Source organism: Lepus europaeus, chromosome 13 (assembly GCF_033115175.1).
Source record: "Lepus europaeus isolate LE1 chromosome 13, mLepTim1.pri, whole genome shotgun sequence".
NCBI classification, from domain to species: Eukaryota; Metazoa; Chordata; class Mammalia; order Lagomorpha; family Leporidae; genus Lepus; species Lepus europaeus.
Genome location: NC_084839.1, coordinates 69,020,651 through 69,044,282, shown reverse-complemented (window position 1 = coordinate 69,044,282; position 23,632 = coordinate 69,020,651). Strand labels below are relative to the sequence as shown.

Genomic DNA, 23,632 nt, shown 5'->3' with positions numbered 1-23,632 from the left:
AAAGAATTCTATTAGAACTTAGTATTTAAATTTTTTATTATATTTATTTGAGAGACATGGAGTGGGGAAGAGGGAAGGAGACAGATAAACAGTGAGACAGGGAGACCTCTCATGTGCTAATTCATTCATTCATTCCCCAAATGCCCAAAAGGGCTAGGGCTGGGGCTGGACCATGGCTAAAGCCAGGAGCCAGGGATGCAATCCAAGTCTTCTATGTGGGTCGCAGAGGTCTCCATGGTGATGTGCATCAGCAGGATGCTGAAATGCAGGATAGTTGAGACTCAAACCCAGGCACTCCAGTGTGGGTTGCAGACCCTGGTGATGGTTCAAGTAATTAGGTTCCTACCACCCACATGGGAGACCTGGATTGAGGTCCCAGCTCATGATGGCTCTGGCTCCAACCCTGCCTCGGTTATCATGGACATTTGGGAAGTGAACTAGTCGATGAGAGGTCAATCTCTTCTCTCCTCCCTCTCTGTCTCGGATTCTCTGCCTATCAAATAAAAATTTTAAAATGTTAAATAAAATTAGATTTTTTTTTTACTAGAGAGATAGAATCACAAATTCCTAAGATAATTATACATAAACATTGGCATAATCATATGAAACAAAATCAAAATTTCTTACCGTCTGTGCCACTAGTAGGAGTGATCTGTTGAACTGAGGATGATGAAGCAAACCTGACAGGAGGTTTGGGCACCTTTTGGGTTCTGGGCTCTGGAATTTCACTGCCATCATCTTTAGCATTAATAAAAATCTCAGATGAGAACATGGTCTTTTCTGGACTTTCTGTAGTTATCTGAGTGACGGCATCAGATGATATTTTTCCAGAAAAAGGGGTTTTACTCTCCTCTAGAAATCTGAACAAAAGAAAGAAAGGACATAGCAGGTGATATCCTTGGCTTATCAGGAATCGAAATCTCAAGGACTATTCAAGTAACTACAAGGAATATATTGTGGACATATGAATCTCAAATGTTAAGAAATATCCATGGGATCCCTGATTTTGTTACATATTAAATACAATGCACTCACAAATGTGCTTACTTACTCTGTCTCTCCTCTCTCTTTGAATTCTTTCAAATAAATAAATAAATCTTTAAAATAAATAAATAAATCTTTAAAATAAAAAGAGTACTAGGTGGATTCTGAAGAACCTACCTCATGATCTAATCACCTCCCAAAGGCCCACTTTCAAATACCCTAGTGATTAGATGTGAGCCTGAGAATTTTGGAGGGACAGAGAAATTTAGACTATGTAACATTATGTCCCTACTCCATCTCCAAATTCAAGTCCTTCTTGCAAGCAAAATACATTAATTCTTTCTTAATAGCTCCCAAAGCTATTCCAGGCATCAACTTTAAAGTCTCAGTCCAGAGTGTCACCTAAGTATCATCTAAATCAGATTATGGGCAGAACTCAGTGTACAACCCATTCTGAGACAAAATGCTTTCCAAGCTATAAATTGTGAAATCAAATGTGTTCTGTGCTTCTAAAATATTATGGTAGGACAGGCACAGGATAAACATTCCTGTTCTAAAGGGGACAAATTGGAAAGAAGAAAGGGTTAAACGGTCCCAAACAAGTCCATAATCTTGAGACTCAAGAATCATCTTCTTTGACTCAAGGCTGTGCCCTCCGACCCACTGGGGCAGAGATTCTACTTTTTGGACCCACTATGAGTGGTGGCTGGGTGGTGCTCTGGGTGGCTGTACCCCTACTGTCATTCTCTGTAGTGGAGTGGAGCTACTTCTTTAATGGCTCTGTGCCAGGGTCATACACTGGCAGCTCTCCTACACTGGAATCAAAGCCTGTTGCCTTGCTGGTAGCTTTGTTCTCCTGGCTCATGTTGCCCTGTGGGAATTCTCCTAGGTGGCCCTGTCATCCACAGTGGTTTCCTGCCTGGGTTCTGTGGCCGTTTGAGGTATCTACGCCTCCGCACCATTGCTGAGTGCAGCACATGCACTACTGGAGCCCCAGAGCCATATCTAGCGCACTAAGGGTGACAGCACGAGGGTAACAGGGCCTAGAGGCAGTGTTGAGTTGTAAGCACAAAGGACCCACTGTTGCCCTTGGTATCTCTTTTGACATTTTTTTGTCCCCATGGCTCTGTAATGAAAGTGACAGTCCAATGATCTCCAAAATGCCTGTGATAGGAATGGCAGTCTTCATAAGCTCCAAATGCCTTTGGGATCATTCTTCAATTTTCTCGATGACCAGCACCTGGCTGATCCATCCTAATCTTCTCAACACATACCTGGCCATACCACCACTGAACAGTGTAATCTCTCCGAATATACTTCTGCATTTTTTACAAATAGATGGGCTGAAAGCTTTCCAAATCTTCACTTTTTGCTTCCTTTTGCATTAAAGTTTCATCTTTAAATAATTTTTTTCTCACATTATATTATCACCATTTAAGATAAGTCACACCATCAACACTTTGCTTAGAAATTTCTTCAGCTAAATACACGATTTCATCATGTACAAGTTCTACCTTCCACAAAACACCAGTACATGAACACAGTGCAGCCAAGTTCTTCAACACTCCATAACAAGGAATGCCTTTGCTCTACTTTCCAATAACAGCTTCTCCATTTCTGTTGGAGACTTCATAATGGCCTTTATTGTATAGCTTTTTAATCACTTATGTTATCTCTAGAAAGACTGAGGTTTTCTCTATAGTTTTTGTCCTGAATTCACTAGAATTGTCCTTAATAGTTTGTTCACAGGAATGTAGGCCTTTTCTAGCATGCACCTAAAATTTCTTCCTGCTTTGACCCTTAATCTAGTTCCAAAGCCACTTTCACATTTTTAGGTATTTGTTTCAGCCATAAATTCACTGCTTGTTATCAATTTTTGTCTTAGTCCACTTGGGCTGCTATGCCAAAATATTAAGGACTGGGTGACTTATAAAAAACAGCTATCTATTTCTCATAGTTTTTGGAGTAAGTTATGCAAGTCCAAGATCAAGGTGGTGGGATATTTGGTTGCCTGCCTCCTGGTTCAGATGAGGCCTTCCTGAAATGTCATCATATGGCAGAAGTGAGAATTCTTTGAAGGGTACTAATTCCATTTGTGAGGGTTCTGTTCTCATGACCTAATCACCTCCTAAATTATTCCCCTTTCAAATACCATCACACTAAGGATTAGAGTCAACATGTGGATTTTGGGAGGACACAGACATTCAGACCACTGCAAAAACTAACTAAATGGAATATAATATGCTGGTTTCCGTTCTAGGACAGGAAAAGAATGTTAATGGAAAAACTGGCAAAACCCAAACAAATACTGAAAATTAGTTAATAGTACTATTTAAATGTTGGTTTGTTAATTTCGACAAGTATACTATGGTAATGAAAGATGTTAACAACAGAAGAAGCTTGGATAGGGTTATAAGGAAATCTATCATGTTTCAATCTTTTCTATAAGTCTAAAATTATTCCAAAATTTTAAGTTATTCAAATTTTGGGGGTAAAATTTTAAAAAGAAAACAGGTGTTTGCAGTCGCCACCATACCACCATCACTAACCCCAAACTTCCTTCACCTTACCAAGCTGCAGCCAAAGGAGAAAGGCAATGAGTAAGAAGTCTATATCACGGCTTTTACAAAGCAAATAGTCTGCCAATCTACTGGTGGAAAAGGACACAGGAAGCCACTAATTTAAAAAGTTGTTCATAAGTGTGCACCCTCCACCACAGAGGTACAAAAACCTGCCTTATCATTATAGACCAGGTACTGCAGCACTCTGATTTTAGTCCACTGACTGTCTGATTAGCAAATTCCCCTTCCAGAAATTGGTAGTAGACATTACTCAAAACTTCAAAAACAGACCTGTGTTTCTAGAGTGCACCTACTGGGGCTTAGCAGGAGGCAAATGAAGCTATCTGGCTGGTCTTTTTAAAGAAATCCACCTGTGTGCTATCCAAGCTAAATGTGTAACAGTTCCACCAAAAGACATCCAGTTAGCACATCACATACATGAAGAATGTGCTTAACAATCTGCTAGGATGGGAAACAATTCATTCTCAAAACAACAATGGGGCAGGCATGTATCCTAGCAGTCAGGCTGTCTCTTAGGATACCCATGTCCCATACTGGAATACCTGGGTTTGATGCTCAGCTCTAGCTGCTGACTACAGCTCCTGTTAATGCAGTGATAACTCAAGTAAGTGTGTTTCTGCCACAAATGGGAGATTTAGATGGAGTCTCCACTGCCAGCCTTGACACTGGCCCAGCCCAGGCTATTGCGGGCATTTTGAGAATAAATCAATAGAAGGGAACGTGCTTTTTCTCTTTCTCTTCCCCCACCCTCCCACCGCCTCTCTCATTCTGCCTCTCAAATAACTAAAATTTTTAAAAATTAATTTTCTCTTCTTCACATTACTGGTAGTGTTTAATGGTAGACATTTCCCCCCATGGGTTCAAAAGGCACCTAACTATATGACTACAAGTGGAAGAAAAGGACTGAGAAATAAGGCATCGACACTGTTTTTCTATTTTCATTTGCATATAAATTTTGACATAAAGGAAGGGATATAAAGCATTAATGAAAGTGAAAATAATCAGCAAACAATCGTCAGCAGTTCAACTTTATAACAATTATAAATAAACCTCTGAAATTGTTATGGGCAATGCTAGTGTTTGGATTTTTTTTAAAAAAAAAACAAGTAAATTTCTTATTGTGGAAAGTATATGTAGCATTTTTATCATACAGATTTCATTTATTCATTATATTTTTATTTAAAAAAAATTTTTTTTATTTATTTGAAAGAGCAACAGAGAGGGAGAGAGGGAGAAGAGAGAGGTCTATCTATCTATTGGTTCATCCCCTAAAGGGCTGCATCAGCCAAGGGTAGGCCAGGCTGAAGTCAGGAGCCAGAAACTCCCTCCTGGTCTCACACATGGATGGCAGGGACTTAAGTACTTAAGCTTTCTCCCACTGGCTTCCCAGGCACATTAGCAAAAAGCCGAATCAGAAGCAGAGCAGATGGGACTCGAACTTGCTCTCCGATATGGGATGTCAGTGTTCTAAGTGGTGGCTGAACCTGCTGTGCTACATCACTGGCTCCTTCACTGTTCTTTTTGTTATAAAATTGTCCTGCATGTAAGTACATGTCTTCATTGCTGTTCATTTAAGTGTGTTATTAAAATATACTAAGCTTCTAAAAAGAGAATATTCGGGGTCAGCGCAGTGGTGCAGTGGGTTAACACCCTGGCCTGAAGCGCCGGCATCCCATATGGGTGCCGGTTCAAGATCCAGCTGCTCCACTTCCGATCCAGCTCTCTGCTGTGGCCTGGGAAAGCAGTAGAAGATGGCCCAAGTCCTTGAGTCCCTGTACCCATGTGGGAGATCCGAAAGAAGCTCCTGGCTTTGGATCGGCACAGCTCCGGCCATTGTGGCCAATTGGGGAGTGAACTAGCGAATGAAGGCCTCTCTGCCTCTCCTCTGTGTAACCCTTTCAAATAAGTAAATAAATCTTCATATAAAAAAGAGAATATTGTATTGTATTAGAGTAATATTAAAAGTAAAACAAGAATTTTTGACTATCCTGTGCCTACCATTCATTAATTGAAAAGGACAATTATGACAGAAGAAAAAACTAGGCCAATTTCTCTTATGAACATAAATAAAAAAAATCTTCAACAAAATGTTTGAAAATCAAATAGAGTACATGTGTGCACACTGTGTGCATGTTTACTCTCTATCATTGTAGTATATGAATTCCTACCAAAGTTCACACCAGGAATGCAAGGTGAGTTAGCATTAAAAATCAATCAATGTGATTCATCACATCAAAAGAATAAAGAGAAAATGCATATAATCTTTTCAATACAGACAGAAAAAGCATCTGACAAAATTCAGTTATTACGCATGGTGAAAACTCCCACAACAGTCAATTTTTTTGGCTCAGTGGTTAAGTTGCCAGTTGGGACACTTGTATATCATATCAGAGTGCCTGGATAGAGTCCCAGCTCTGCTTCTGACTTTAGCTACCTGCCAGGACATACCCTGAGAGGCAGTGCTAACAGCTCAAGTAACTGGGGTCTTGCCAGGTCATACCCATGTAGGACACCTGGATTGAGTGCTTGGCTCCTGCTTTAGTCTCTGGCAAAGGGCCATGGCAGGCATTTGGGGAACAGAATCAGTGAATGGAACTTCTCCCTTTGTCCCTCTGCCCCGTCTCTCAAACAAACTCACACCAAAAGGAATCTATCAAAAACAAAAACAAAAACAAAAACACACCTCAGAGGAACTACCACATTTCATAATGAAATGTTGAAAATATCCTTAGGAGATTAGGAATAAAATAAGGATGCCAACTCTTAACATTTTCGTAAAGGTTTAAAATGGCATTAGCAGGGGGCCGGCGCTGTGGCATAGTGGATAAAGCCGCCACCTGCAGTGCCAGCATACTATATGTGCTCCGGTTTGAGTCTCAGTGCCTCCTCTTCCAATCCAGCTCTCTGCTACGGCCTGGGAAAGCAGTAGAAGATGCCTTAAGTCCTTGGACCCCTGCACCCACATGGGAGACCTGGAAGAAGCCCCTGGCTCCTGGCTTCAGATCGGCACAGCTCCGGCCGTTGTGGCCATTTAGGGAGTAAACCAGCAGATGGAAGACCTTTTTCTGTCTCTCCCTCTCACTGTCTGTAACTCTGCATCTCAAGTAAAATAAAATCTTTAAAAATAAATAAACAAATAAGTGGCATTAGCAGGAAGGCAATAAAAAAGAAATAAGAGGTATATGAATTTGAAAAAGTTATTTTTCATATTTAATAATTGTGTTCACAGAAAATTTAAAAGAATCTACACATAACTGCTTAGGATATAGTAAATTTTTTTTGACAGGCAGAGTTAGACAGTGAGAGAGAGAGAGAAAGGTCTTCCTTCCATTGGTTCATCCCCCAAATGGCCGCTACGGCTGGCACACTGCACCGATCCGAAGCCAGGAGCCAAGTGCTTCCTCCTGGTCTCCCATGTGGGTGCAGGGCCCAAGCACTTGGGCCATCCTCCACTGCCTTCCTGGGCCACAGCAGAGAGCTGGACTGGAAGAGGAGCAACCGGGACTAGAACCCGGCACCCCAGCCAGGACTAGAACCTGGGGTGCCAGCGCCGCAGGCACAGGATTAGCCAAGTGAGCCACGGTGCCGGCCAGGATACAGTAAATTTTTTAAAAAAAGTTTTATTTATTCTAAGGCAGGATGACAGAGAAAGAGGGGAGAGATAGAGATCTCCCATTCGTTGGTTCACTTTGCCAATGGGCACAACAGGCAGGGCCGGTCCAGGCCAAAGCCAGGAGATAGGAATCCCATCCAGTTATCCCATATGGGTAGCAGGGACCCAAACACTTGGGTCATCTACGGTTGCTTTCCCTGCTACATTAGTAGGGAGCCAGACAGGAAGCAGAGCAGATGGGATTTGAATCAGTAGCATTCCCATACAGATGCTAGTGTTGCAAGAGGTAGCTCAACCCACTGCACCACACCACCAGCCCCCGGAAACAGTAAATTGTTAGAAAAGTTCCCAGATAAAAGATCAAGTTTTTAAAAACTCTTTAGATTTTTCTACGTTAGAAAATTTATAAGACTAAAATCTCAAAAATATCACATATGGGTTGGCATGATAGAGTAGAATCTAGCAGAATGCCCAGCTGACTTCCCACAGAATGTTTCCTGAGTGTTGGAGTGATATGGAAAGTTAGGGTAGGTACTGAGCCAAAAAAAAAAAATCAGACTATAATTTCACATAGTCATAATACTCTAAGAGATGGGGGGAGCCCTATGGTAAGCATATATCAAGTCTTTCCCTTAAGACATTTGCCAGATTTTGAACATGTATAAGGCAAGAGGTGTATGCAGCAACTAATACCTGAGGGACAAAACTTTCAGAATTAAAACCCCCCATGCCCTCAGTCAAATGTCAGAAGGGACATCTCCAAGAAAAAGGCTAAGACAGAAAAACAGTAAAATCACTTGCAATTTTAGAGTGCTCATGACATGAATTTCCACTTAAGAAGTGTAAATACACTTAAGAAGTGTAAATACATGGCTGATCTCCTCTCTTAACATGTACGATATTCTAAAGCAGTGAGGGCAAAGAGTCTAAAGAGCTGAATACAAACATTTGCAAGACTGGATATACTATCTCACAATATTTAATTACCGAAGAATCAAAAAACTGCCAGGCTTGAAGGAAAATTCAGAGAGGCCATAAATTACAACAGTGATTAAAATTTAAAATCATTCACCTAAGCTACAACCAAGCCCTGACACAAACTCCTGAAGTGACTGATTTAATTAGCTACTTAACCTGTCAATAGAGAAAAGGATGTATGCTCTCTGGTGTAAAGTAACATCCTCAGACTGTATGAGCCTTTTGTTGACAATGTCTAGCACATAATCAAAAACTATAAAACTTATGAAGCAGAAAAAAGTGACCCAAAGTCGAAAAAACAAGCTGACAAGAAAAACTGATACAGAGGATTTAAATGTTGGAGTTACCACAGAAGGATTTTTAAAATAATCATTAAAATACTGAGAGAAAAAGATGGGGAGAAACAGACAAAAATGTGGGGAATCTCAGTTTACAAAAATAAATGTTTCTTAAAGAATCAAATGAATATTTTAGAATAAAAAACAAATTACCTGTGGGTGGGCATTTGGTCTAACATTTAAGAAGTCAGTTAACATGTCCACATACCATATCACAGTGCCTGGATTCAATGCAGGTTATGTTCCTGATTTCAGCTTCTGTTAATGTGGACCCTGGGAAGCAGCAGTAACGGTTCAAGCAATTGGATCCACATGGGAGACTCAGACTGAGTTCCTGATTTTGGCTTCAACCCAATCCAGCCCTAGCCTTGTAGGTACTTGGTGAGTACACCAGCATATGGAAGCACTTTCTCTTTCTTATGAATTAATTAACAATACATTATCTGAAACCTGCTGGTTCGATGGCATCATGAGCAAACAAACACAATGAAAACAAGTTACAGTAGTCTCCCTTACCCATAGTTTCACTTTCTACAACTTCAGGTACTCACAGCTAGCCAGAGTCTTAAAATGTTATATATAACAAGATATTTTGGGCAAGGAGAAATCAAGCAAGGACAGAACACATCCACAAAATTTATATCACAGTATATTGTTATAACTGTTCTATTTTATTGTTGCTAATCTCTTACTGTGTCTAATTTATAAATTAAACTTTCTCATAGGTGTGCTTGAATAGAAAAAAGCATTGTACATAGAAGCATAGTTTAGTGTTCTCTGTGGTTTCAGGCATCTACAGGGGGTCTTAGAACACACTCTCTGATGATAAAGGGAGACTATTAAACTAAAAGAAAGGTCCATAGAGAACAACCAAACAAAAGGGAAAATAATGAAATGACTATATGACAGCAAAAGAGATTCATTCATAGGGCACATTCATATAAACAAATGTAATTTTATTTCTAGGAGAGGAAATCTTGAAGAAATAATTTAAGGACTTACAATATAAGAAGTTTCCAGAACAAGTGAAGAACCTTAATCTACTGATACATTAATACACTGAGTTAAGAATCCCAGTGATGGGGCCAGCACTGTGGCTCAGTTGGTTAAAGCCATGGCCTGCAGCACTGGCATCACATATGGACACAGGTTCAAGTCCTGGCTGTTCCACTTCTGATCCAGTTTCCTGCTCATGCATCTGGAAAAGCAGCAGAGGATGGCCCAACTCTTTGGGCCCCTACACTCATGTGGGAGACCAGGAAGAAGCTCTTAGCTTTGGAGTGGCCCAGCTCCAGCCGTTGTGGCTATTTAGGGAGTGAACCAGTGGATGGGAGATCCCTTTCTCTCTAACTCTGCCTTTAAAATAAATAAGTAAAACTTAAACAAACAAAAAAATAGAAAGTAAAGGGACAGAGGGGTGGATGTTCAGCACAGTGGTTTAAACTGCCCACATCCAGTATCAAGAGTGTCTGGTTCAAGTCCTGGTTATTCAACTTTCAATCCAACTCCCTGCTAATGGGCACTCTGGGAGACAGCAGATGACTGCTCAAGTACCTGGGTCCCTGCCACTCACATGGAAGATCCATACTGAGTTCTAGGCTCCTGGCCGCTGTAGGCATTTGGGGAGTGGACCAGTATGTGGAAGAGCTCTCTCATCTATTTTTTTTTTTTTTTTGGTCTTTTTCTGCTTTTCAAATAAAATGTAAATAATGTTTTAAAAAGAAGGTAAAAGGGTTGAAAAAGATGCACCAAACATTAAGCTTCCTCTTTTCCTTCCTCTTTTTATTCTCTCTTTCCTGAACAATTCAATATTAACCATTAGGTAGGGATATCAAAGTGACCACCTGTAGGGGATGGGTTGAAAAGGGCCCAGAACAAGGGATCAGAACCTCACAGGGTGAGGAGGGTGCCCACGTAAGAGCACCCTAGCACAGAGTATCAAAATGCAAGCAGGGCAAAGAGAAGATTTCTGTGCAGGTGTGGCCTACTGGACAATATCAAAGCCAAATATCAGAGGATGAGGAGGGTTTCCATCAAAAGACCAGCCCAGCTTGCCATGTGGAGTCAAAAACAAAAGCAGAATGACAACAGTGTCTGCACAAGAGTTACCTGACAGAATGGCAGAACTAGAGCAAAGGGAGAAAAATATCTAGATAGAGAGAGAGAGACTGCCAGGGTTGGGAAGTCAGATCTTCTGTGGGATGAGAAGGCTGTCATAAGAGGGAAGAGGGGCTGGCACTGTGGTGTAGCAGGTAAAGCCGCCGCCCGCAGTGCCAACATCCCATATGGGCACCGGTTCTAGATCTGGCTGCTCCACTTCCAATCCAGCTCTCTGCTATGGCCTGGGAAAGCAGTGGAAGATGGCCTAAGTGCTTGGGTCCCTGCACTTGTGTGGGAGACCCAGAAGAAGCCCCTGCTCCTGGTTTTGGATCAGCGCAGCTCCAGCCATCACAGCCATCTGGGGGAGTGAACCAGTGGATGGAAGACCTCTTTCTCTCTCTCTCTCTCTCTCTCTCTTTCTGCCTCTGCCTTTCAAATAAATAAATAAATTGTTAAAAAAAAACATAAAGAGGTAATTTAGACCAGTGGGGTATGTTACTGATCACACAAGGTGAGAGGTGCATCTTCCATTCAGGGTAAAGGGAAGCATTCTGACCTGGGATGTTACAACTACAGTCAGGAGCATGTCCCTAACGGGTAGCCTGAACAGAATGAGGGCATCTGAGCAAAGCGGAGGCCTGATGTGAAGTGCCAAATATTTCTAAGCAGAATGAGGAAGACAGCCACATGAAGGGCAGTCCAGCATGGGGATTCAGAGCCTAGGTGCAATGGGGAAGGTATCCACATGGGGGATGTTGAGTATTTTGATGGGGGAATGGTATCCACGTTGTAGAGTGCTCTAGCATGGAGTCTTATCAAAGCTCACGCAGAGTGAGAAGGGTATCCACACCAGGGAGTACCCTGGCGAAGCATGTAAATCCAAGTAGTGAGTGAGGATCATCCTAGCTGGGGAGAGATTTGCAGCAGATAAGAGATTAGTTATACAATGGGAAATTGATCAAATAAGTAAATACAGTATATTGGTACAGAATTTACAATATAATTTACAAATACAGAAAGAAAAATGTAAGCAATCTAAATCAGAATTGCATATATCAATATGAGATTATGGTGATATATACACATATATATATAATTTCCAGAGTAAAATAATACTTACCAAACAAAAAAAAAAAAAGAAAAATACTGATACAACAACTTGAATGGCTCACAAGGTCATTATGCTGAGTAAAAAATCAATCAGAAATGTTACATGCTATTCAGATGACTGATTTCCAGAGGCTAATGGTAAAGAGGGTTGAAGGTGAGTATGGTTATAAAGAGGAAAGCACAAGAGAATTTCTTCATGAAGACACAACACTTTTGTATCTAGAATATGATGATGATTAGATGAAATTATGTAAGGGTACTTCAAAAGTCTCTGGAAAATGTAATTAAAAGGTTTTTATAAATGCAAAAAGTTTTGAAATCCATGTATACCTTTATCATAATGTGCATTTTATATGAACCTTTGAAATCTCTCATATGCAGGCCTCAAAAGTTTCTTAAAGAAGTTTATCTGGGGCTAGTGTTGTGGTATAGCGGGTTAAGCTGCCACCTATGACACCAGCATCCCATATGGGTGTGGTCCAAGTCCCAGCTGCTCTACTTCAGATCCAGTTCTCTGCTAATGGTCTGGGAAGAGCAGCAGAGATGGCCCCAAGTGTTTGAGTCCCTGCAATCCATGTGGGAGACCTGGACAAAGCTCCTGGCTCCTGGCTTCGGCTTGGCCCAGCGCCAGTCACTGTGGCCATCTGGGGAGTGAACTGGTAGATGGACGATCTCTGTGTGTGTGTGTAACTCTGACTTTCAAATAAATAAATTTTTGTAAAAAAAAAAAAAAAAGGTATTTAATCTGCAATAAAAACTCCAGGCCAAGATGTTGTCACTGATGAGTTATGTAATAAATAACATCTAAGCGAGAAATAACACCACTCTTATATAACTCTTTCCTGGATGTTCTGCTTCCAATTCAGCTTCCTGATAATGTGCCTGGGAAGGTAGAAGATGGCTGGACTGCTTTGGGTTCCTGTCACTCATGTGGGATTCCAGGATGAAGTTCCTGGCTCCCGGCTTTGGCCTGGCCCAGATCTAACTGTTGAAGCCAGTTAGGGAGTGAACCAGTAGTCAGAAGAACTCTCCCTCTGCCTTTCCAATAATTAAAAAAAATTTTTTTAAGATTTATTTATTTATTTGAAAGTCAGAGTTACAGAGAGATATGGAGAAACAAAGAAAGAGAGAGGGAGGGCGAGGGAGACAGATCTTCCATCAGGTGGTTCACACACTAAATGGCCACAGCAGCTAGGGCTGGGCCAGGCTGAAGCTAGGAGCCATTAAAACATTTTTAAAAATAAAAGCACCTGGACCATTTTCCATTGCTTTCTCAGGTGCATTAGCAGGGAGCTGTATAAGAAGAGGAGCAGCCAGGACTTGAACTGGCACACTTTAGCCAAATGACCATGGTTAACATCACTAGTAATTCCTATAAAACATAATATGCTCCCTGACGTGACGTCTTGAAAATGCATAACCTCATTCTAATCTTGAGATAGTATCAAGGGAAAGCAAAAGTGAAGGATTTTCTCCAAAATAACTGATCAGCGTTACCTAAAGAGTACTGGTTGTGAAAGACAAGTTAAGGCCGGCGCTGCGGCTCAATAGGCTAATCCTCCGCCTGCGGCACCGGCACACTGGGTTCTAGTTCCGGTTGGGGCACCGGATTCTGTCCCGGTTGCCCCTCTTCCAGTCCAGCTCTCTGCTGTGGCCTGGGAGTGCAGTGGAGAATGGCCCAAGTCCTTGGGCCCTGCACCCACATGGGAGACCAGAAGAAGCACCTGGCTCCTGGCTTCGGATCAGCGCAGTGTGCTGGCCTATCAAAAAAAATTAATTAAAAAAAAAAAGAAAGAAAGACAGACAAGGAAAAACAGAGAAACTGTCACAGATCAGAAGAGACAAAAGAAATAATGGGAACTAAAATCCAGGGATGGATCTGAAACAGAAATGGTTCATTTGTAGGAAAAAAAAAAACCTGGTGAAATTACAAATCAGTCTATATTTCAGTTACAGTTTGTTTTTTAAATTTGAATGTAAGAGTGACAGAGAGGGGGACAGCAGGAGAGGGAAAGACAGAGATCTTCCATCCACTGCTTCACTCCCCAAATGCCTACAATAGCCAGGGTTGGGTCAGGACAAAAGCCAGGAGTCAGGAAATCCATCTGGGTCTACCACAAACATGGGTAGCAGGAACCCAAGTACTTGGGTCATTATCCACTGTTTTCCCAGGTGTATCAGCAGAGAGCCGAGTGAGAAGAGTAGTAGCCAGAATTCCAAGTGGCACTCTGATATGGGATGTCAGCACTACAAGTGGTGGCTTAACCCACTGCGCCACACCAACCTCTATTAACAGTTTATATCAAGAATAACTTACTAGTTTTTAAAAGTGTATTATAGTTACAGTATTTACAGTAAGATGCTGACAGAAGGGAATCTTCAGTAAAGGGAATATGGGTCACTCTACAATATTCTCTTCATGATCTCTACCCCCCCAGTATTCTTCCCTTGCGTAACTTCAATCCTTGAGTATGAGTTGCATATAGATTTATTTCTAGTGAAGAGACTGTAGCCAAGATAATGAGATGTCACTTTCAAGGACAGGTTGCAAAAACAACTGTGGCTTTGTCTTCGGCACCCTCTCTTGCTCACTCTGTGGAAAGCTTAGATGTCATTTTATGAGTTGCCTTATACTGGCAAGTAGACAATGTCTGGGCATATGAGTGACTCTGGAAGTCACTCTGAGTCCTGAGATGAGACCACATTTACAGCCAATACCTAGTTTGTAACCTTGTGAGAGAACCTGAACCAGAAACACTCAGCTAAGCTACCCTGGATTTCCGACCTATGAAATTTTGGGGATGTTTATTTCTTTTTTTTTTTTTTTTGACAGGCAGAGTGGATAGTGAGAGAGAGAGAGACAGAGAGAAAGGTCTTCCTTTGCCGTTGGTTCACCCTCCAATGGCCGCCACGGCCAGCGCACCGCGCTGATCCGCAGACAGGAGCCAGGTGCTTCTCCTGGTCTCCCATGGGGTGCAGGGCCCAAGCACTTGGGCCATCCTCCACTGCACTCCCGGGCCATAGCAGAGAGCTGGCCTGGAAGAGGGGCAACCGGGACAGAATCCGGCGCCCCGACCGGAACTAGAACCCGGTGTGCCGGCGCCGCAAGGCGGAGGATTAGCCTGTTGAGCCACGGTGCCGGCCAAGGGATGTTTATTTCTTTAAGGGGCTACATTTCAGAGTGATATGTTACACAGCAACATACAACTTACACAGAACTTCTTTGTACTATTTCTACAACTGTTCTGTAAGTAATTAATCCAAAATTTTTTTTAAAGTTTAAAAATATTCTATACATCGTCCTACTTACATATATGGTTTATGCATTCATATAAGTATGCATGGTTTTAAAAAAATTTTATACAAAAATCAACATAGACAATTTTCTTGAAATGCCCTTTCTGAACTTTTTGAATGTATGTAGGTGTATGTGTAGATAGGATGAATTACTTATGGCCTCTGTAGTCAAACTTAGGTTCAAAGGCCAGCTTTAACACAATAGCCATGGGACCTTAGGCAAAACATTTACTTTCTCTGTCAGGTTTTAAAAACTGCAAATTGGATTATGGCACAACAGGTTAAGCCACTGCCTGCAATGCTGGCATCCCATATTGGAGCGCTAACTCCTCTGCTTTAGATCCACTCCCTGGGAAGGCAGTGAATGATGGTCATACCATCCACCTGGGAGACCCAGATGGAGTTCCTGGCTCCTGCTTTAGTCTGGCCTAGTACTGATTAGTGCAGGCATTTGAGGAGTGAACCAGCAGGTGGAAAATCTGTCTCTCTCTGACTTTCAAGTAAACGTTTAAAAAACAATATACAAATTGAGGTAATACTATCCATTCTGATGACTATACTAGGCATAAAATGGTATAAGCATTCACTACAATGCCTAGCATTTAGTACCTTCTGAACAAATGGCACTATCATTACTTAATATTTACAATCACCTCTTATTTTCTTGTTATTCGCAGCTTTATCTGATTTTGAAGGAACTCAGTACTAATAACTTGGCATTTAAACTTTGAGGAGTTTAAATATTATATAGAAAATTTTCAATCTTTTACTTTCTAAATATTTTTAAGACAGTATTAGCACAGATCTCTATATTGCCCTAATATTTATAACACAGAAACCAGAGACAGACCTTATTTTTCTCATCCCAATTCAATTCTCAATCACTAAGCTTTATAGCTATAAGGGACCTTTCCCAACTTTCCTTCCACCATTTCCCTCATATTAGCGCCAAATACATTATCATGGCTGGAAAAAGAGTTGGATGTCATTTCAAGATCCCTGGAGACAGTACTGTGTAGGGAAGCAAAAAGTTCTTGCTGGGGCCGGCGCTGTGGCGTAGCGGGTAAAGCCGCTGCCTGCAGTGCCAGCATCCCGTATGGTCACCAGTTTGAGTCCTGGCTGTTCTCCTATCTAGCTTTCTGCCATGGCCTGGGAAAGCAGTGGAAGATGGCCCAAGTCCTTGGGCCCCTGCATCTGCGTGGGAGACCCAGAGGAAGCTCCTGGCTCCTGGCTTTAGATAGGCACAGCTCTGGCCATTGCAGCCAATTGGGGAGTGAACCAGCGGATGGAAGACCTCTGTTTCTTTGCCTCTCCTTCTCTCTCTGTGTAACTCTGACTTTCAAATAAAATAACTCTTGCTTTGGAGGCCTGTGCTGTGACCAAGTAGGCTAAATCTTTGCCTGCAGCACTGGCATCCCAAATGGCCCCTGGTTATGTTCCAGCTGCTCCTCTTCTGATTGAGCTCTCTGCCTATGGCTTGGGAAAGCAGAAGACAGCCCAAGTGCTTGGGTCCCTGCACCAGTGAGGGAAGCCAGAAGAAGCTCCTGGCTCCTTGCTTTGGATCGGCCCAGCTCCAACTGTTGTGGCCATATGGGGAGTGAACCAGCGGGTGAAAGACCTTTCTGTCTCTCCATCTGTCTGTCTGTAGGTCTACCTCTCAAATAAATAAATGAAATATTTTTTTTAAAGTTTTTGCTTTGACCAAACTAGCTGCATTTGAATTTCCATTCTGCTTATAATCAATATCATTTGACACAAGTAACAACTGTGTCTTAGTTTCCCAGTGAGTAAAATGAAACAGTTATTTCATAGGGTTGTCATGAGGACTAAAAGAGGCAGTCCCTTGTATCCACATACTGAATAAACAATTCTTTTCCTCTTTCCTTTGCAAGCCCAGTGCTCTCCATTATGGTACACTGCCTTCTCGACTATAAGGTGAGAACATTCTACATAATTTTGTTTAGCTATATTAAATTCATTACAGTAAAACTGATTCAGTGACAAAATGCTAAAATTAGATTACATAATATAGGTCCAATATAAATATTAACAATATAATTTGTTTATCCCTGAGTTGAGTTTCCTTTTCTACAATATACTGTATTATATCAGAGAGCACATTACATTGTTCATTATTATTGCTGGTGATATTGACTTTAATCACCTGACTAAACTATAGTATCATCTTCCAGAATTATCAACTGAAAAGTCTTTTTTCTTTGTAAATACTGAATATTTGAAGGAAATGGAACCAGAAAGGGAGAGGAGAGAAGTGGAGGGAGGAGGAGGAAAATGGGAGAGGGGAAAGACAGAGCCACACATTTGTGTAACCTTCCAAAGGAAATTTTTAGCACATCTCCAATCCAGGAAATAAGGAATTAATTAATTATATCATTGGATGATCAAAGATTCTTCTCAGTAATTCCTTTTTTTTTTTTGGAAAACACTCCATGTGGGACCGGCATTATAGTGTAGCAGCTTAAGCTGTTCCCTGCAATGCCAGCATCCCATATGGGTGCCAGTTCATGTCCTGGCTGCTCCATTTCTGATACAGCTCCCTGCAAATGTGCCTGGGAAAGCAGTGGAAGATGGTCCAAATGCTTGAGCACTTGCACCCATGTGGGAGACCTGACAGAGGTTCGTGGCTCCTGATTTCAAGGTGGCCCATCTCTGCCTGTTGCAGCCATTTGGGGAGTGAACCAGCAGATGAAAGATCTCTCCCTCCATCTCTCCCTTTCTCTCTTGCTGTAACTCTGCCTTTCAAACAAATAAATCTTAAAAAAAACAAAAAACAACAACACAAAACAAATAAAAAACACTTGATGTCAAGAAGGATTTTCCAAATGCAAGTCTTTGCCAAAAGCTGTTGTAAGGTTAACTATATTACCTTCACATGTTCTGTTATTCACATATTTATTTCTTGAAAGATTTCTAGCAGTTTAGTCAGATATATCATCCCCTAAAAGAAATCACAATGCCTTTCTCCCAAGAACTTACATTTGATTAAGTACTTTAAACCCTTTATCACAAATTCCATCAGTTTGCTTGTAATCACAAAGAGACTCACCGATCAGCAGATACTGGAGTCCCCTCTGGACTGGAATATGCTTCCAAATCTGAAATGTTCACTTGTATTTGCCTTGAGGTTACTAACTGGCTATTCTGAGAAGGCATGGTTTTCAAGTTCTGAGCAATAGTACTACTGTCTGGAAGAGGAGACTGTATGACTTGGAAGTCCAATGGAGAAATAGGTCCTAGAAAATCTAAACATTCTTGATTCTGTGCTACAGGTTTACAGGTCAGTAATTTGGAGGTTGGTTCCAATGATCTTGAAGACAGAGTTTGTAGGTCAGAGTCAAACTCACTATTCATCCTTGTTTTACAAGCAGGATCCAATGAATGAAATCTCTTATCTAATGTTCCACTTTCCAACGTGGAAGGAGTCTTGGGACAAAGAGTTATACGAACACAAGAAAGTGCTTTTCTATTTGAAGGTGGAGTAGATGCAGATGTTGCTAATGTACAGTGATCTGGAACCAACTGGGAGACCACATTAGTGAACTTGGCTTCAACATTTATATTAGAAATGTATGAAATAGGCTTAAGTTGATTATCCTTTTCCACTACACAATCCTGACCTTGAGAAAGGGGGAAATGGTGTTTTCTCATGTGGTCATCTATACATGGGGCTTTGCTTTGACGTTGTTCAAGAAAAATGGGAGAAGGAAGGTCTGAAGCTATACATTCCTGACCTTGAGGAAAGAGAGAATGGCTTTCTCTCAACGGATGATCTATGTATGGGGATTTGCACCGTTCAAAGAGTTCTCGTTGTTCAAGAAAAATGGAAGAAGGAATGTCTGGAGAAGGGGGAGAATGGTGTTTTCTCACTTGGTGATCTGCATGTGGGGTTTTGCTTTGTTCAAAGAGCTCTCGTTGTTCAAGAAAAATGTGCGAAGGAAGATCTGGAATTATAGTTACGTTCTTCTCAATTCCTACTGTGGAACTTGGTCTGTCCATGCTAATGAGGGTCTGATTATCAGAAAACTGGATTTCCTTGTAATTACTACAACTGGCACTGGTACTGGGCTCAGAAAAACTGACTTTAAAATCTGATCTTTCTATGAGTTTTTCTTCTTGGTGAGAATGCTCAAGATTTACAGGTAATTTTTGGCTTTGCCTACTACCTTCTGCTAAAATAGTCACAGTTTTATTTGGTAAATGACTAGGTTTTTTAAGTGATGAAGGGGCAGAAGCTTTCTGTATTAGATCTCTGGGAGGATTTTCCTCTTGAGAATTAAATACTCCCATAGATGCTCCAGTACACGGGCTACTTTCAGTAACACCAACCTTAAGAATAGAAGAATCTGAAACACATTTAGAATGTCGGTGAGATGAAAAAGTGATGGAGGTAGTAAACTCTTTCATAGGTTCTGAGGGCAGCATTTGTGATAAAGAATGAAAATTCATTTCTTTAGGTGGCATACAAGTAGGTTCATGGAATGGCATTCGAAGACTCTTGCTAATTTTGAAGTCTTCAGGTATTCCAAGTGGAGAAGGACTTTCCAAGCGCAAGGAATTCCAAACTTTGAAATGGGGGTTACTCTGGTCTGGTGACTGAGAAAGGCTGATGTGCCTCGCTGTGCAGGGTGATGCACTCCGATGTCCTCTGATCATTTGTAATGGTTCGGCAGGTCTGAAAACACAAGGATGACTGTCCAATTGTGGCTGTTCAGCAGTAAGAGTCCGGAAACACCCTTTTTCATGGCTTTCAATAATAATGTGGCCACATACAGCTTCCGGGCTACATCCTATTCCCCGTGGACTCTGGAAACCCTGGAAAATATAAATGGGTTCTTTACTTGAAGTAGTACAAAAATTAGATACTATACAAATAAGCTCATTATCAGACCATAAAGATCATGCCATCCCCTTCATAATAAAACGGGTCAAAGGGCAAAGCAAGAAAAAGATCATTAACTATAGGGTAAAATGACTCATAACTGAACACTGTAAAGGTCCAAAATTTTCCACTGAAGTAACCAGTGCAGACTATGTATTCTTACCTTTTCTCCTACCCAAACTTCTACTAGCCACATATCAACCTTACTGGAGCCATTTCCTCTTCTTTTGCAGCTAGTCATGATAATATGTCTAGGTTTATTTTAGGTCAATGGGATATGAGCAAAACAGTTAAGTGCAACTTCTGCTTCCTAGTCTTAAGACTCAATTATTGACCTCCCTGCTCCCCACCACCTCCACCACCTTTACATAACCACTGCTCTTGCTAGCTGAAAATAGTGATGCCTGGCATAACCTTGACTGGCATACTTAAGGACAACTCAGTTGCCCAGCCAGCGTAGGTTCTTAGACAACCTCAAGGAACAGAGCTCATCTACTCTGGAATAATGATGTCGAAGAAAAAGAAAATTTTACTTACTTGAGCCATTTTATTTATAGCTTTTTGTAATAGAAGCTTGACACTCTAGATATTACTAGCTTTTCTAAGAATAGGGAAAACAACTATTACCTTTCCCAGGAGCATAGGATCAGTGCCCAAATATAAAATAAATACAAACTTTCTTTGAGGCTTCTGTGTTTTACCTATAAAGTCATTATAATCTGACATTCTATTTGAAAATATATCTATATTTGTTTCATGTACAACAAATCTTAAAGTTATGAAGCTTCTTCCCACATGATGAAGCAGAAATACTTTCTCATATCCTTCCTGCTAAGTAGAACTAACTCTCCTGAACATTACATATGAAACAAAGATTAAAAAATCTGAAAGATACAGGAATAAAGAGCAGAATGCTTAGGGCCCCTGGGAACAGTGATGTGGTAGTGACATACCTAAATTTTCTTTTTGTCTAATATATCTAGACCCAGAGCAGGCACAGACAAAAGTCTAACAAAAACCTTCTCTTGCTAGTTAAAACATATCAGTAAGGTGCAGCCTAGCAAGACAGAAAACTTTTACAATAATGATCTAGGCATCTACCACAGAGAAAAAAACTGTAGCCTGACCTACAACTACACCAACAAAAAAATGAGAGAGAAGCCTAGTACCTAGCAAAACTGTAGTCAGACATCCTGAAACCCAGGCCTGGGTACAATGAGAGAAGGACAATTAGGAACCCAGGACATACTTTCCTCCCCATCACGTGATAAGAAGCTACCCTTGCCCTGCCATATCAATAAAGACCATCTGAGGAGCCTGAACTTTCATTCCCACTCAGCACTAAAGAAACAGAGACCAAATTAGGTTTCCAGGGGTTAAGGAAGGTAGGGGCAGGAAAAGAGTGGATTTAGCTATTACCTGCAGCATGAAGCATCTCAGTATGAAATATTCACTACCTGGACTATATCTGTATCAACCTTAAGGGTGTGATATACCACTACAGTTTTGCAAGATGTTATGATTGAAGGAATTAAGATAAAGAGTACACTTGATTTCCATATTATTTCTCAGAAATGTATGTGAAGCTACAATTATTTCAAAAGAAACGTGACTTTTATAGCAAGCAACAAAATTAGTTCAATACCACTGAACAAAGTACTTCAAAAATGCCATTTTTTACACAGCCTGGGAGATAGTGTGTGATGATTCCAGTACTTGGGTCCCTCCCATCCATGTGGGAGACCATGACTGACCACCAGGCTCTTGGCTTCAGACTGGCCTACCCTGACTGTTGCACTCATGTAGCGAGTGAACTAGTAGATGAAGACCAATGAGTCAATCTCTCTCCCTCCCTCCACCACTTTCAAATAAATTTTTTTTTATTTTAATGCCATTTTTATTCTATGATTTCTTATTATCCCAACACCTTCTAACAAATAACTGGGAACAAACAACCCAACTTAAGAAACGTAAACTTACTCCAGAATCAGAACTTGTACATAACTAGAGCTTTAATCGTCCACAAATATATTTATATACCTCCACCCATGAACACAGATTTTCAAACATTCCATGGCAAAACACATGCCATGACATCTTTCAGACTTTTATACTAATTATATAAACATCTTTCATAATAACTTTTCCATTTAAAAAACACTATACAGGGTTGGCAATATGGCGTGGTGGGGAAAGCTGATACCTGCAATGCCAGCATCTCATATGGGCACTGCTCTGTGTCTCAGTTGCACCACTTCCAATCCAACTCCCTGATAATGGCTTAGGAAATCAGCAGAAGATGGCCCAAGTGTTCGGGCCTCTGCCATCCATGTGGGAGACACAGATGCAGTACTGGCTTCAGCCTGCCCCAGTGCTGCCTACTGGGGCCATTTGGGGAGAGAACTAGTGGATGGAAGAGTTCTTGCTCTTTCTCTATCTCTGTAACTCTTTCAACAAAACTAAATCTTCAAAAAAATTATAGCATCAAATAAATTTTAGTACTTTCATATAACTGCACAAACTTTTCTAACAAACAATACATCAAAAGACACATAACAGGCTCTTAAAAGCTACTGCTTTGGGGCTGGCACTGTGGTGCAGTGGGCAAAACTGCCACCTGCAGTGCCAGCATCACATATGGGCGCCGATTAGAGTCCCAACTGCTCCTCTTCTGATCCAGCTCTCTACTTTCTCTCTGCCGGGGAAGCAGCAGAAAATGGCCTAAGTCCTTGGGCCCCTGCACCTGCATGGGAGACCTGGAAGAAGCTCCTGGCTCCGAACTTCAGATCAGCTCAGCTCTGGCCATTGAGGCCATCTGAGAAGTGAACCAGTGGTTGGAAGACTCCGCCCCCACCTTCCTCTGCCTCTCTGTAACTCTGCCTTTCAAATAAAATAAATAAATGTTTTTAAAAAATGGAGAAATTCTTTTTAAAAAAGCTACTGTTTTATGCTTCCATCAAAGGATGAATGAATGAGTGTGTGTGGGTGTGTGTGAACAAAATTACTAAAAAGCAAAATTACTAAAAAGCAATAGCAATAAAGTAATAGTATCAGAATATCTATTGTAGATCAACAGAATACAATTGACATCCAGAAAAAATACACTAACATTTATAGTGAATGATTTTTGATAAACAGAGAACCATCTTTACATACAATGCTGAAATAAGTAACTAGCCACATGAAAATATGACTATGCATGCTATACATAAAAATTGCCTCAAAAAGATATGTAATAAAGTGAAAATAGACAAGTTAAACTAAATAAAAAATTTTAAACTGTGCGGGGCTGGTGCTGTAGCATAGCGTGTAAAGCTACCACCTGCAGTGCCAGTATCCCACTGGTTTGGGTCTGGCTGCGCCACTTCTGATCCAGATCCCTGCTGGTATGCCTGGGAAAGCAGTGGAAGATGGCCCAAGTCCTTGGGCCTCTGCACCCACATGCGAGACCTGGAAGAAGCTCCAGGCTCCTGGCTTTGGATTGGCTCACCTCTGGCCGTTGTGACCATTTGGGAAGTAAACCAGTGGACAGAAGACTCTCTCTACCTCTGCCTCTGCCTCTCTGTAACTCTGCCTTTCAAATAAATAAGTAAATCTTTAAAAAACAAAAAACTTCTGTGCATCAAAGGAACACCAACAAGGTGAAAGGGGAACCAATGGAATGGGAGAAAATATCTAAATCACATATCAGATAAGGGGTTAACATCTAGAATATATTAAGAACTCCTAC

At 41.1% G+C, this 23,632-nt stretch overlaps 1 protein-coding gene across 6 annotated transcripts in view; it reads right to left on the bottom strand.

The window, feature by feature from the left end:
- Positions 1–23,632, bottom strand: part of ALMS1 (ALMS1 centrosome and basal body associated protein) — a 166,311-nt gene that overhangs the window by 68,009 nt on the left and 74,670 nt on the right. For all 6 annotated transcript variants that reach the window (XM_062209660.1, XM_062209661.1, XM_062209663.1 and 3 more), the window contains 2 exons: positions 18,070–19,835; positions 628–860 (listed from right to left, as the gene is read on the bottom strand). In XM_062209660.1, the coding sequence (XP_062065644.1) occupies positions 628–860; positions 18,070–19,835 (1,999 nt within the window). The remainder of the gene's footprint in view (positions 1–627; positions 861–18,069; positions 19,836–23,632) is intronic.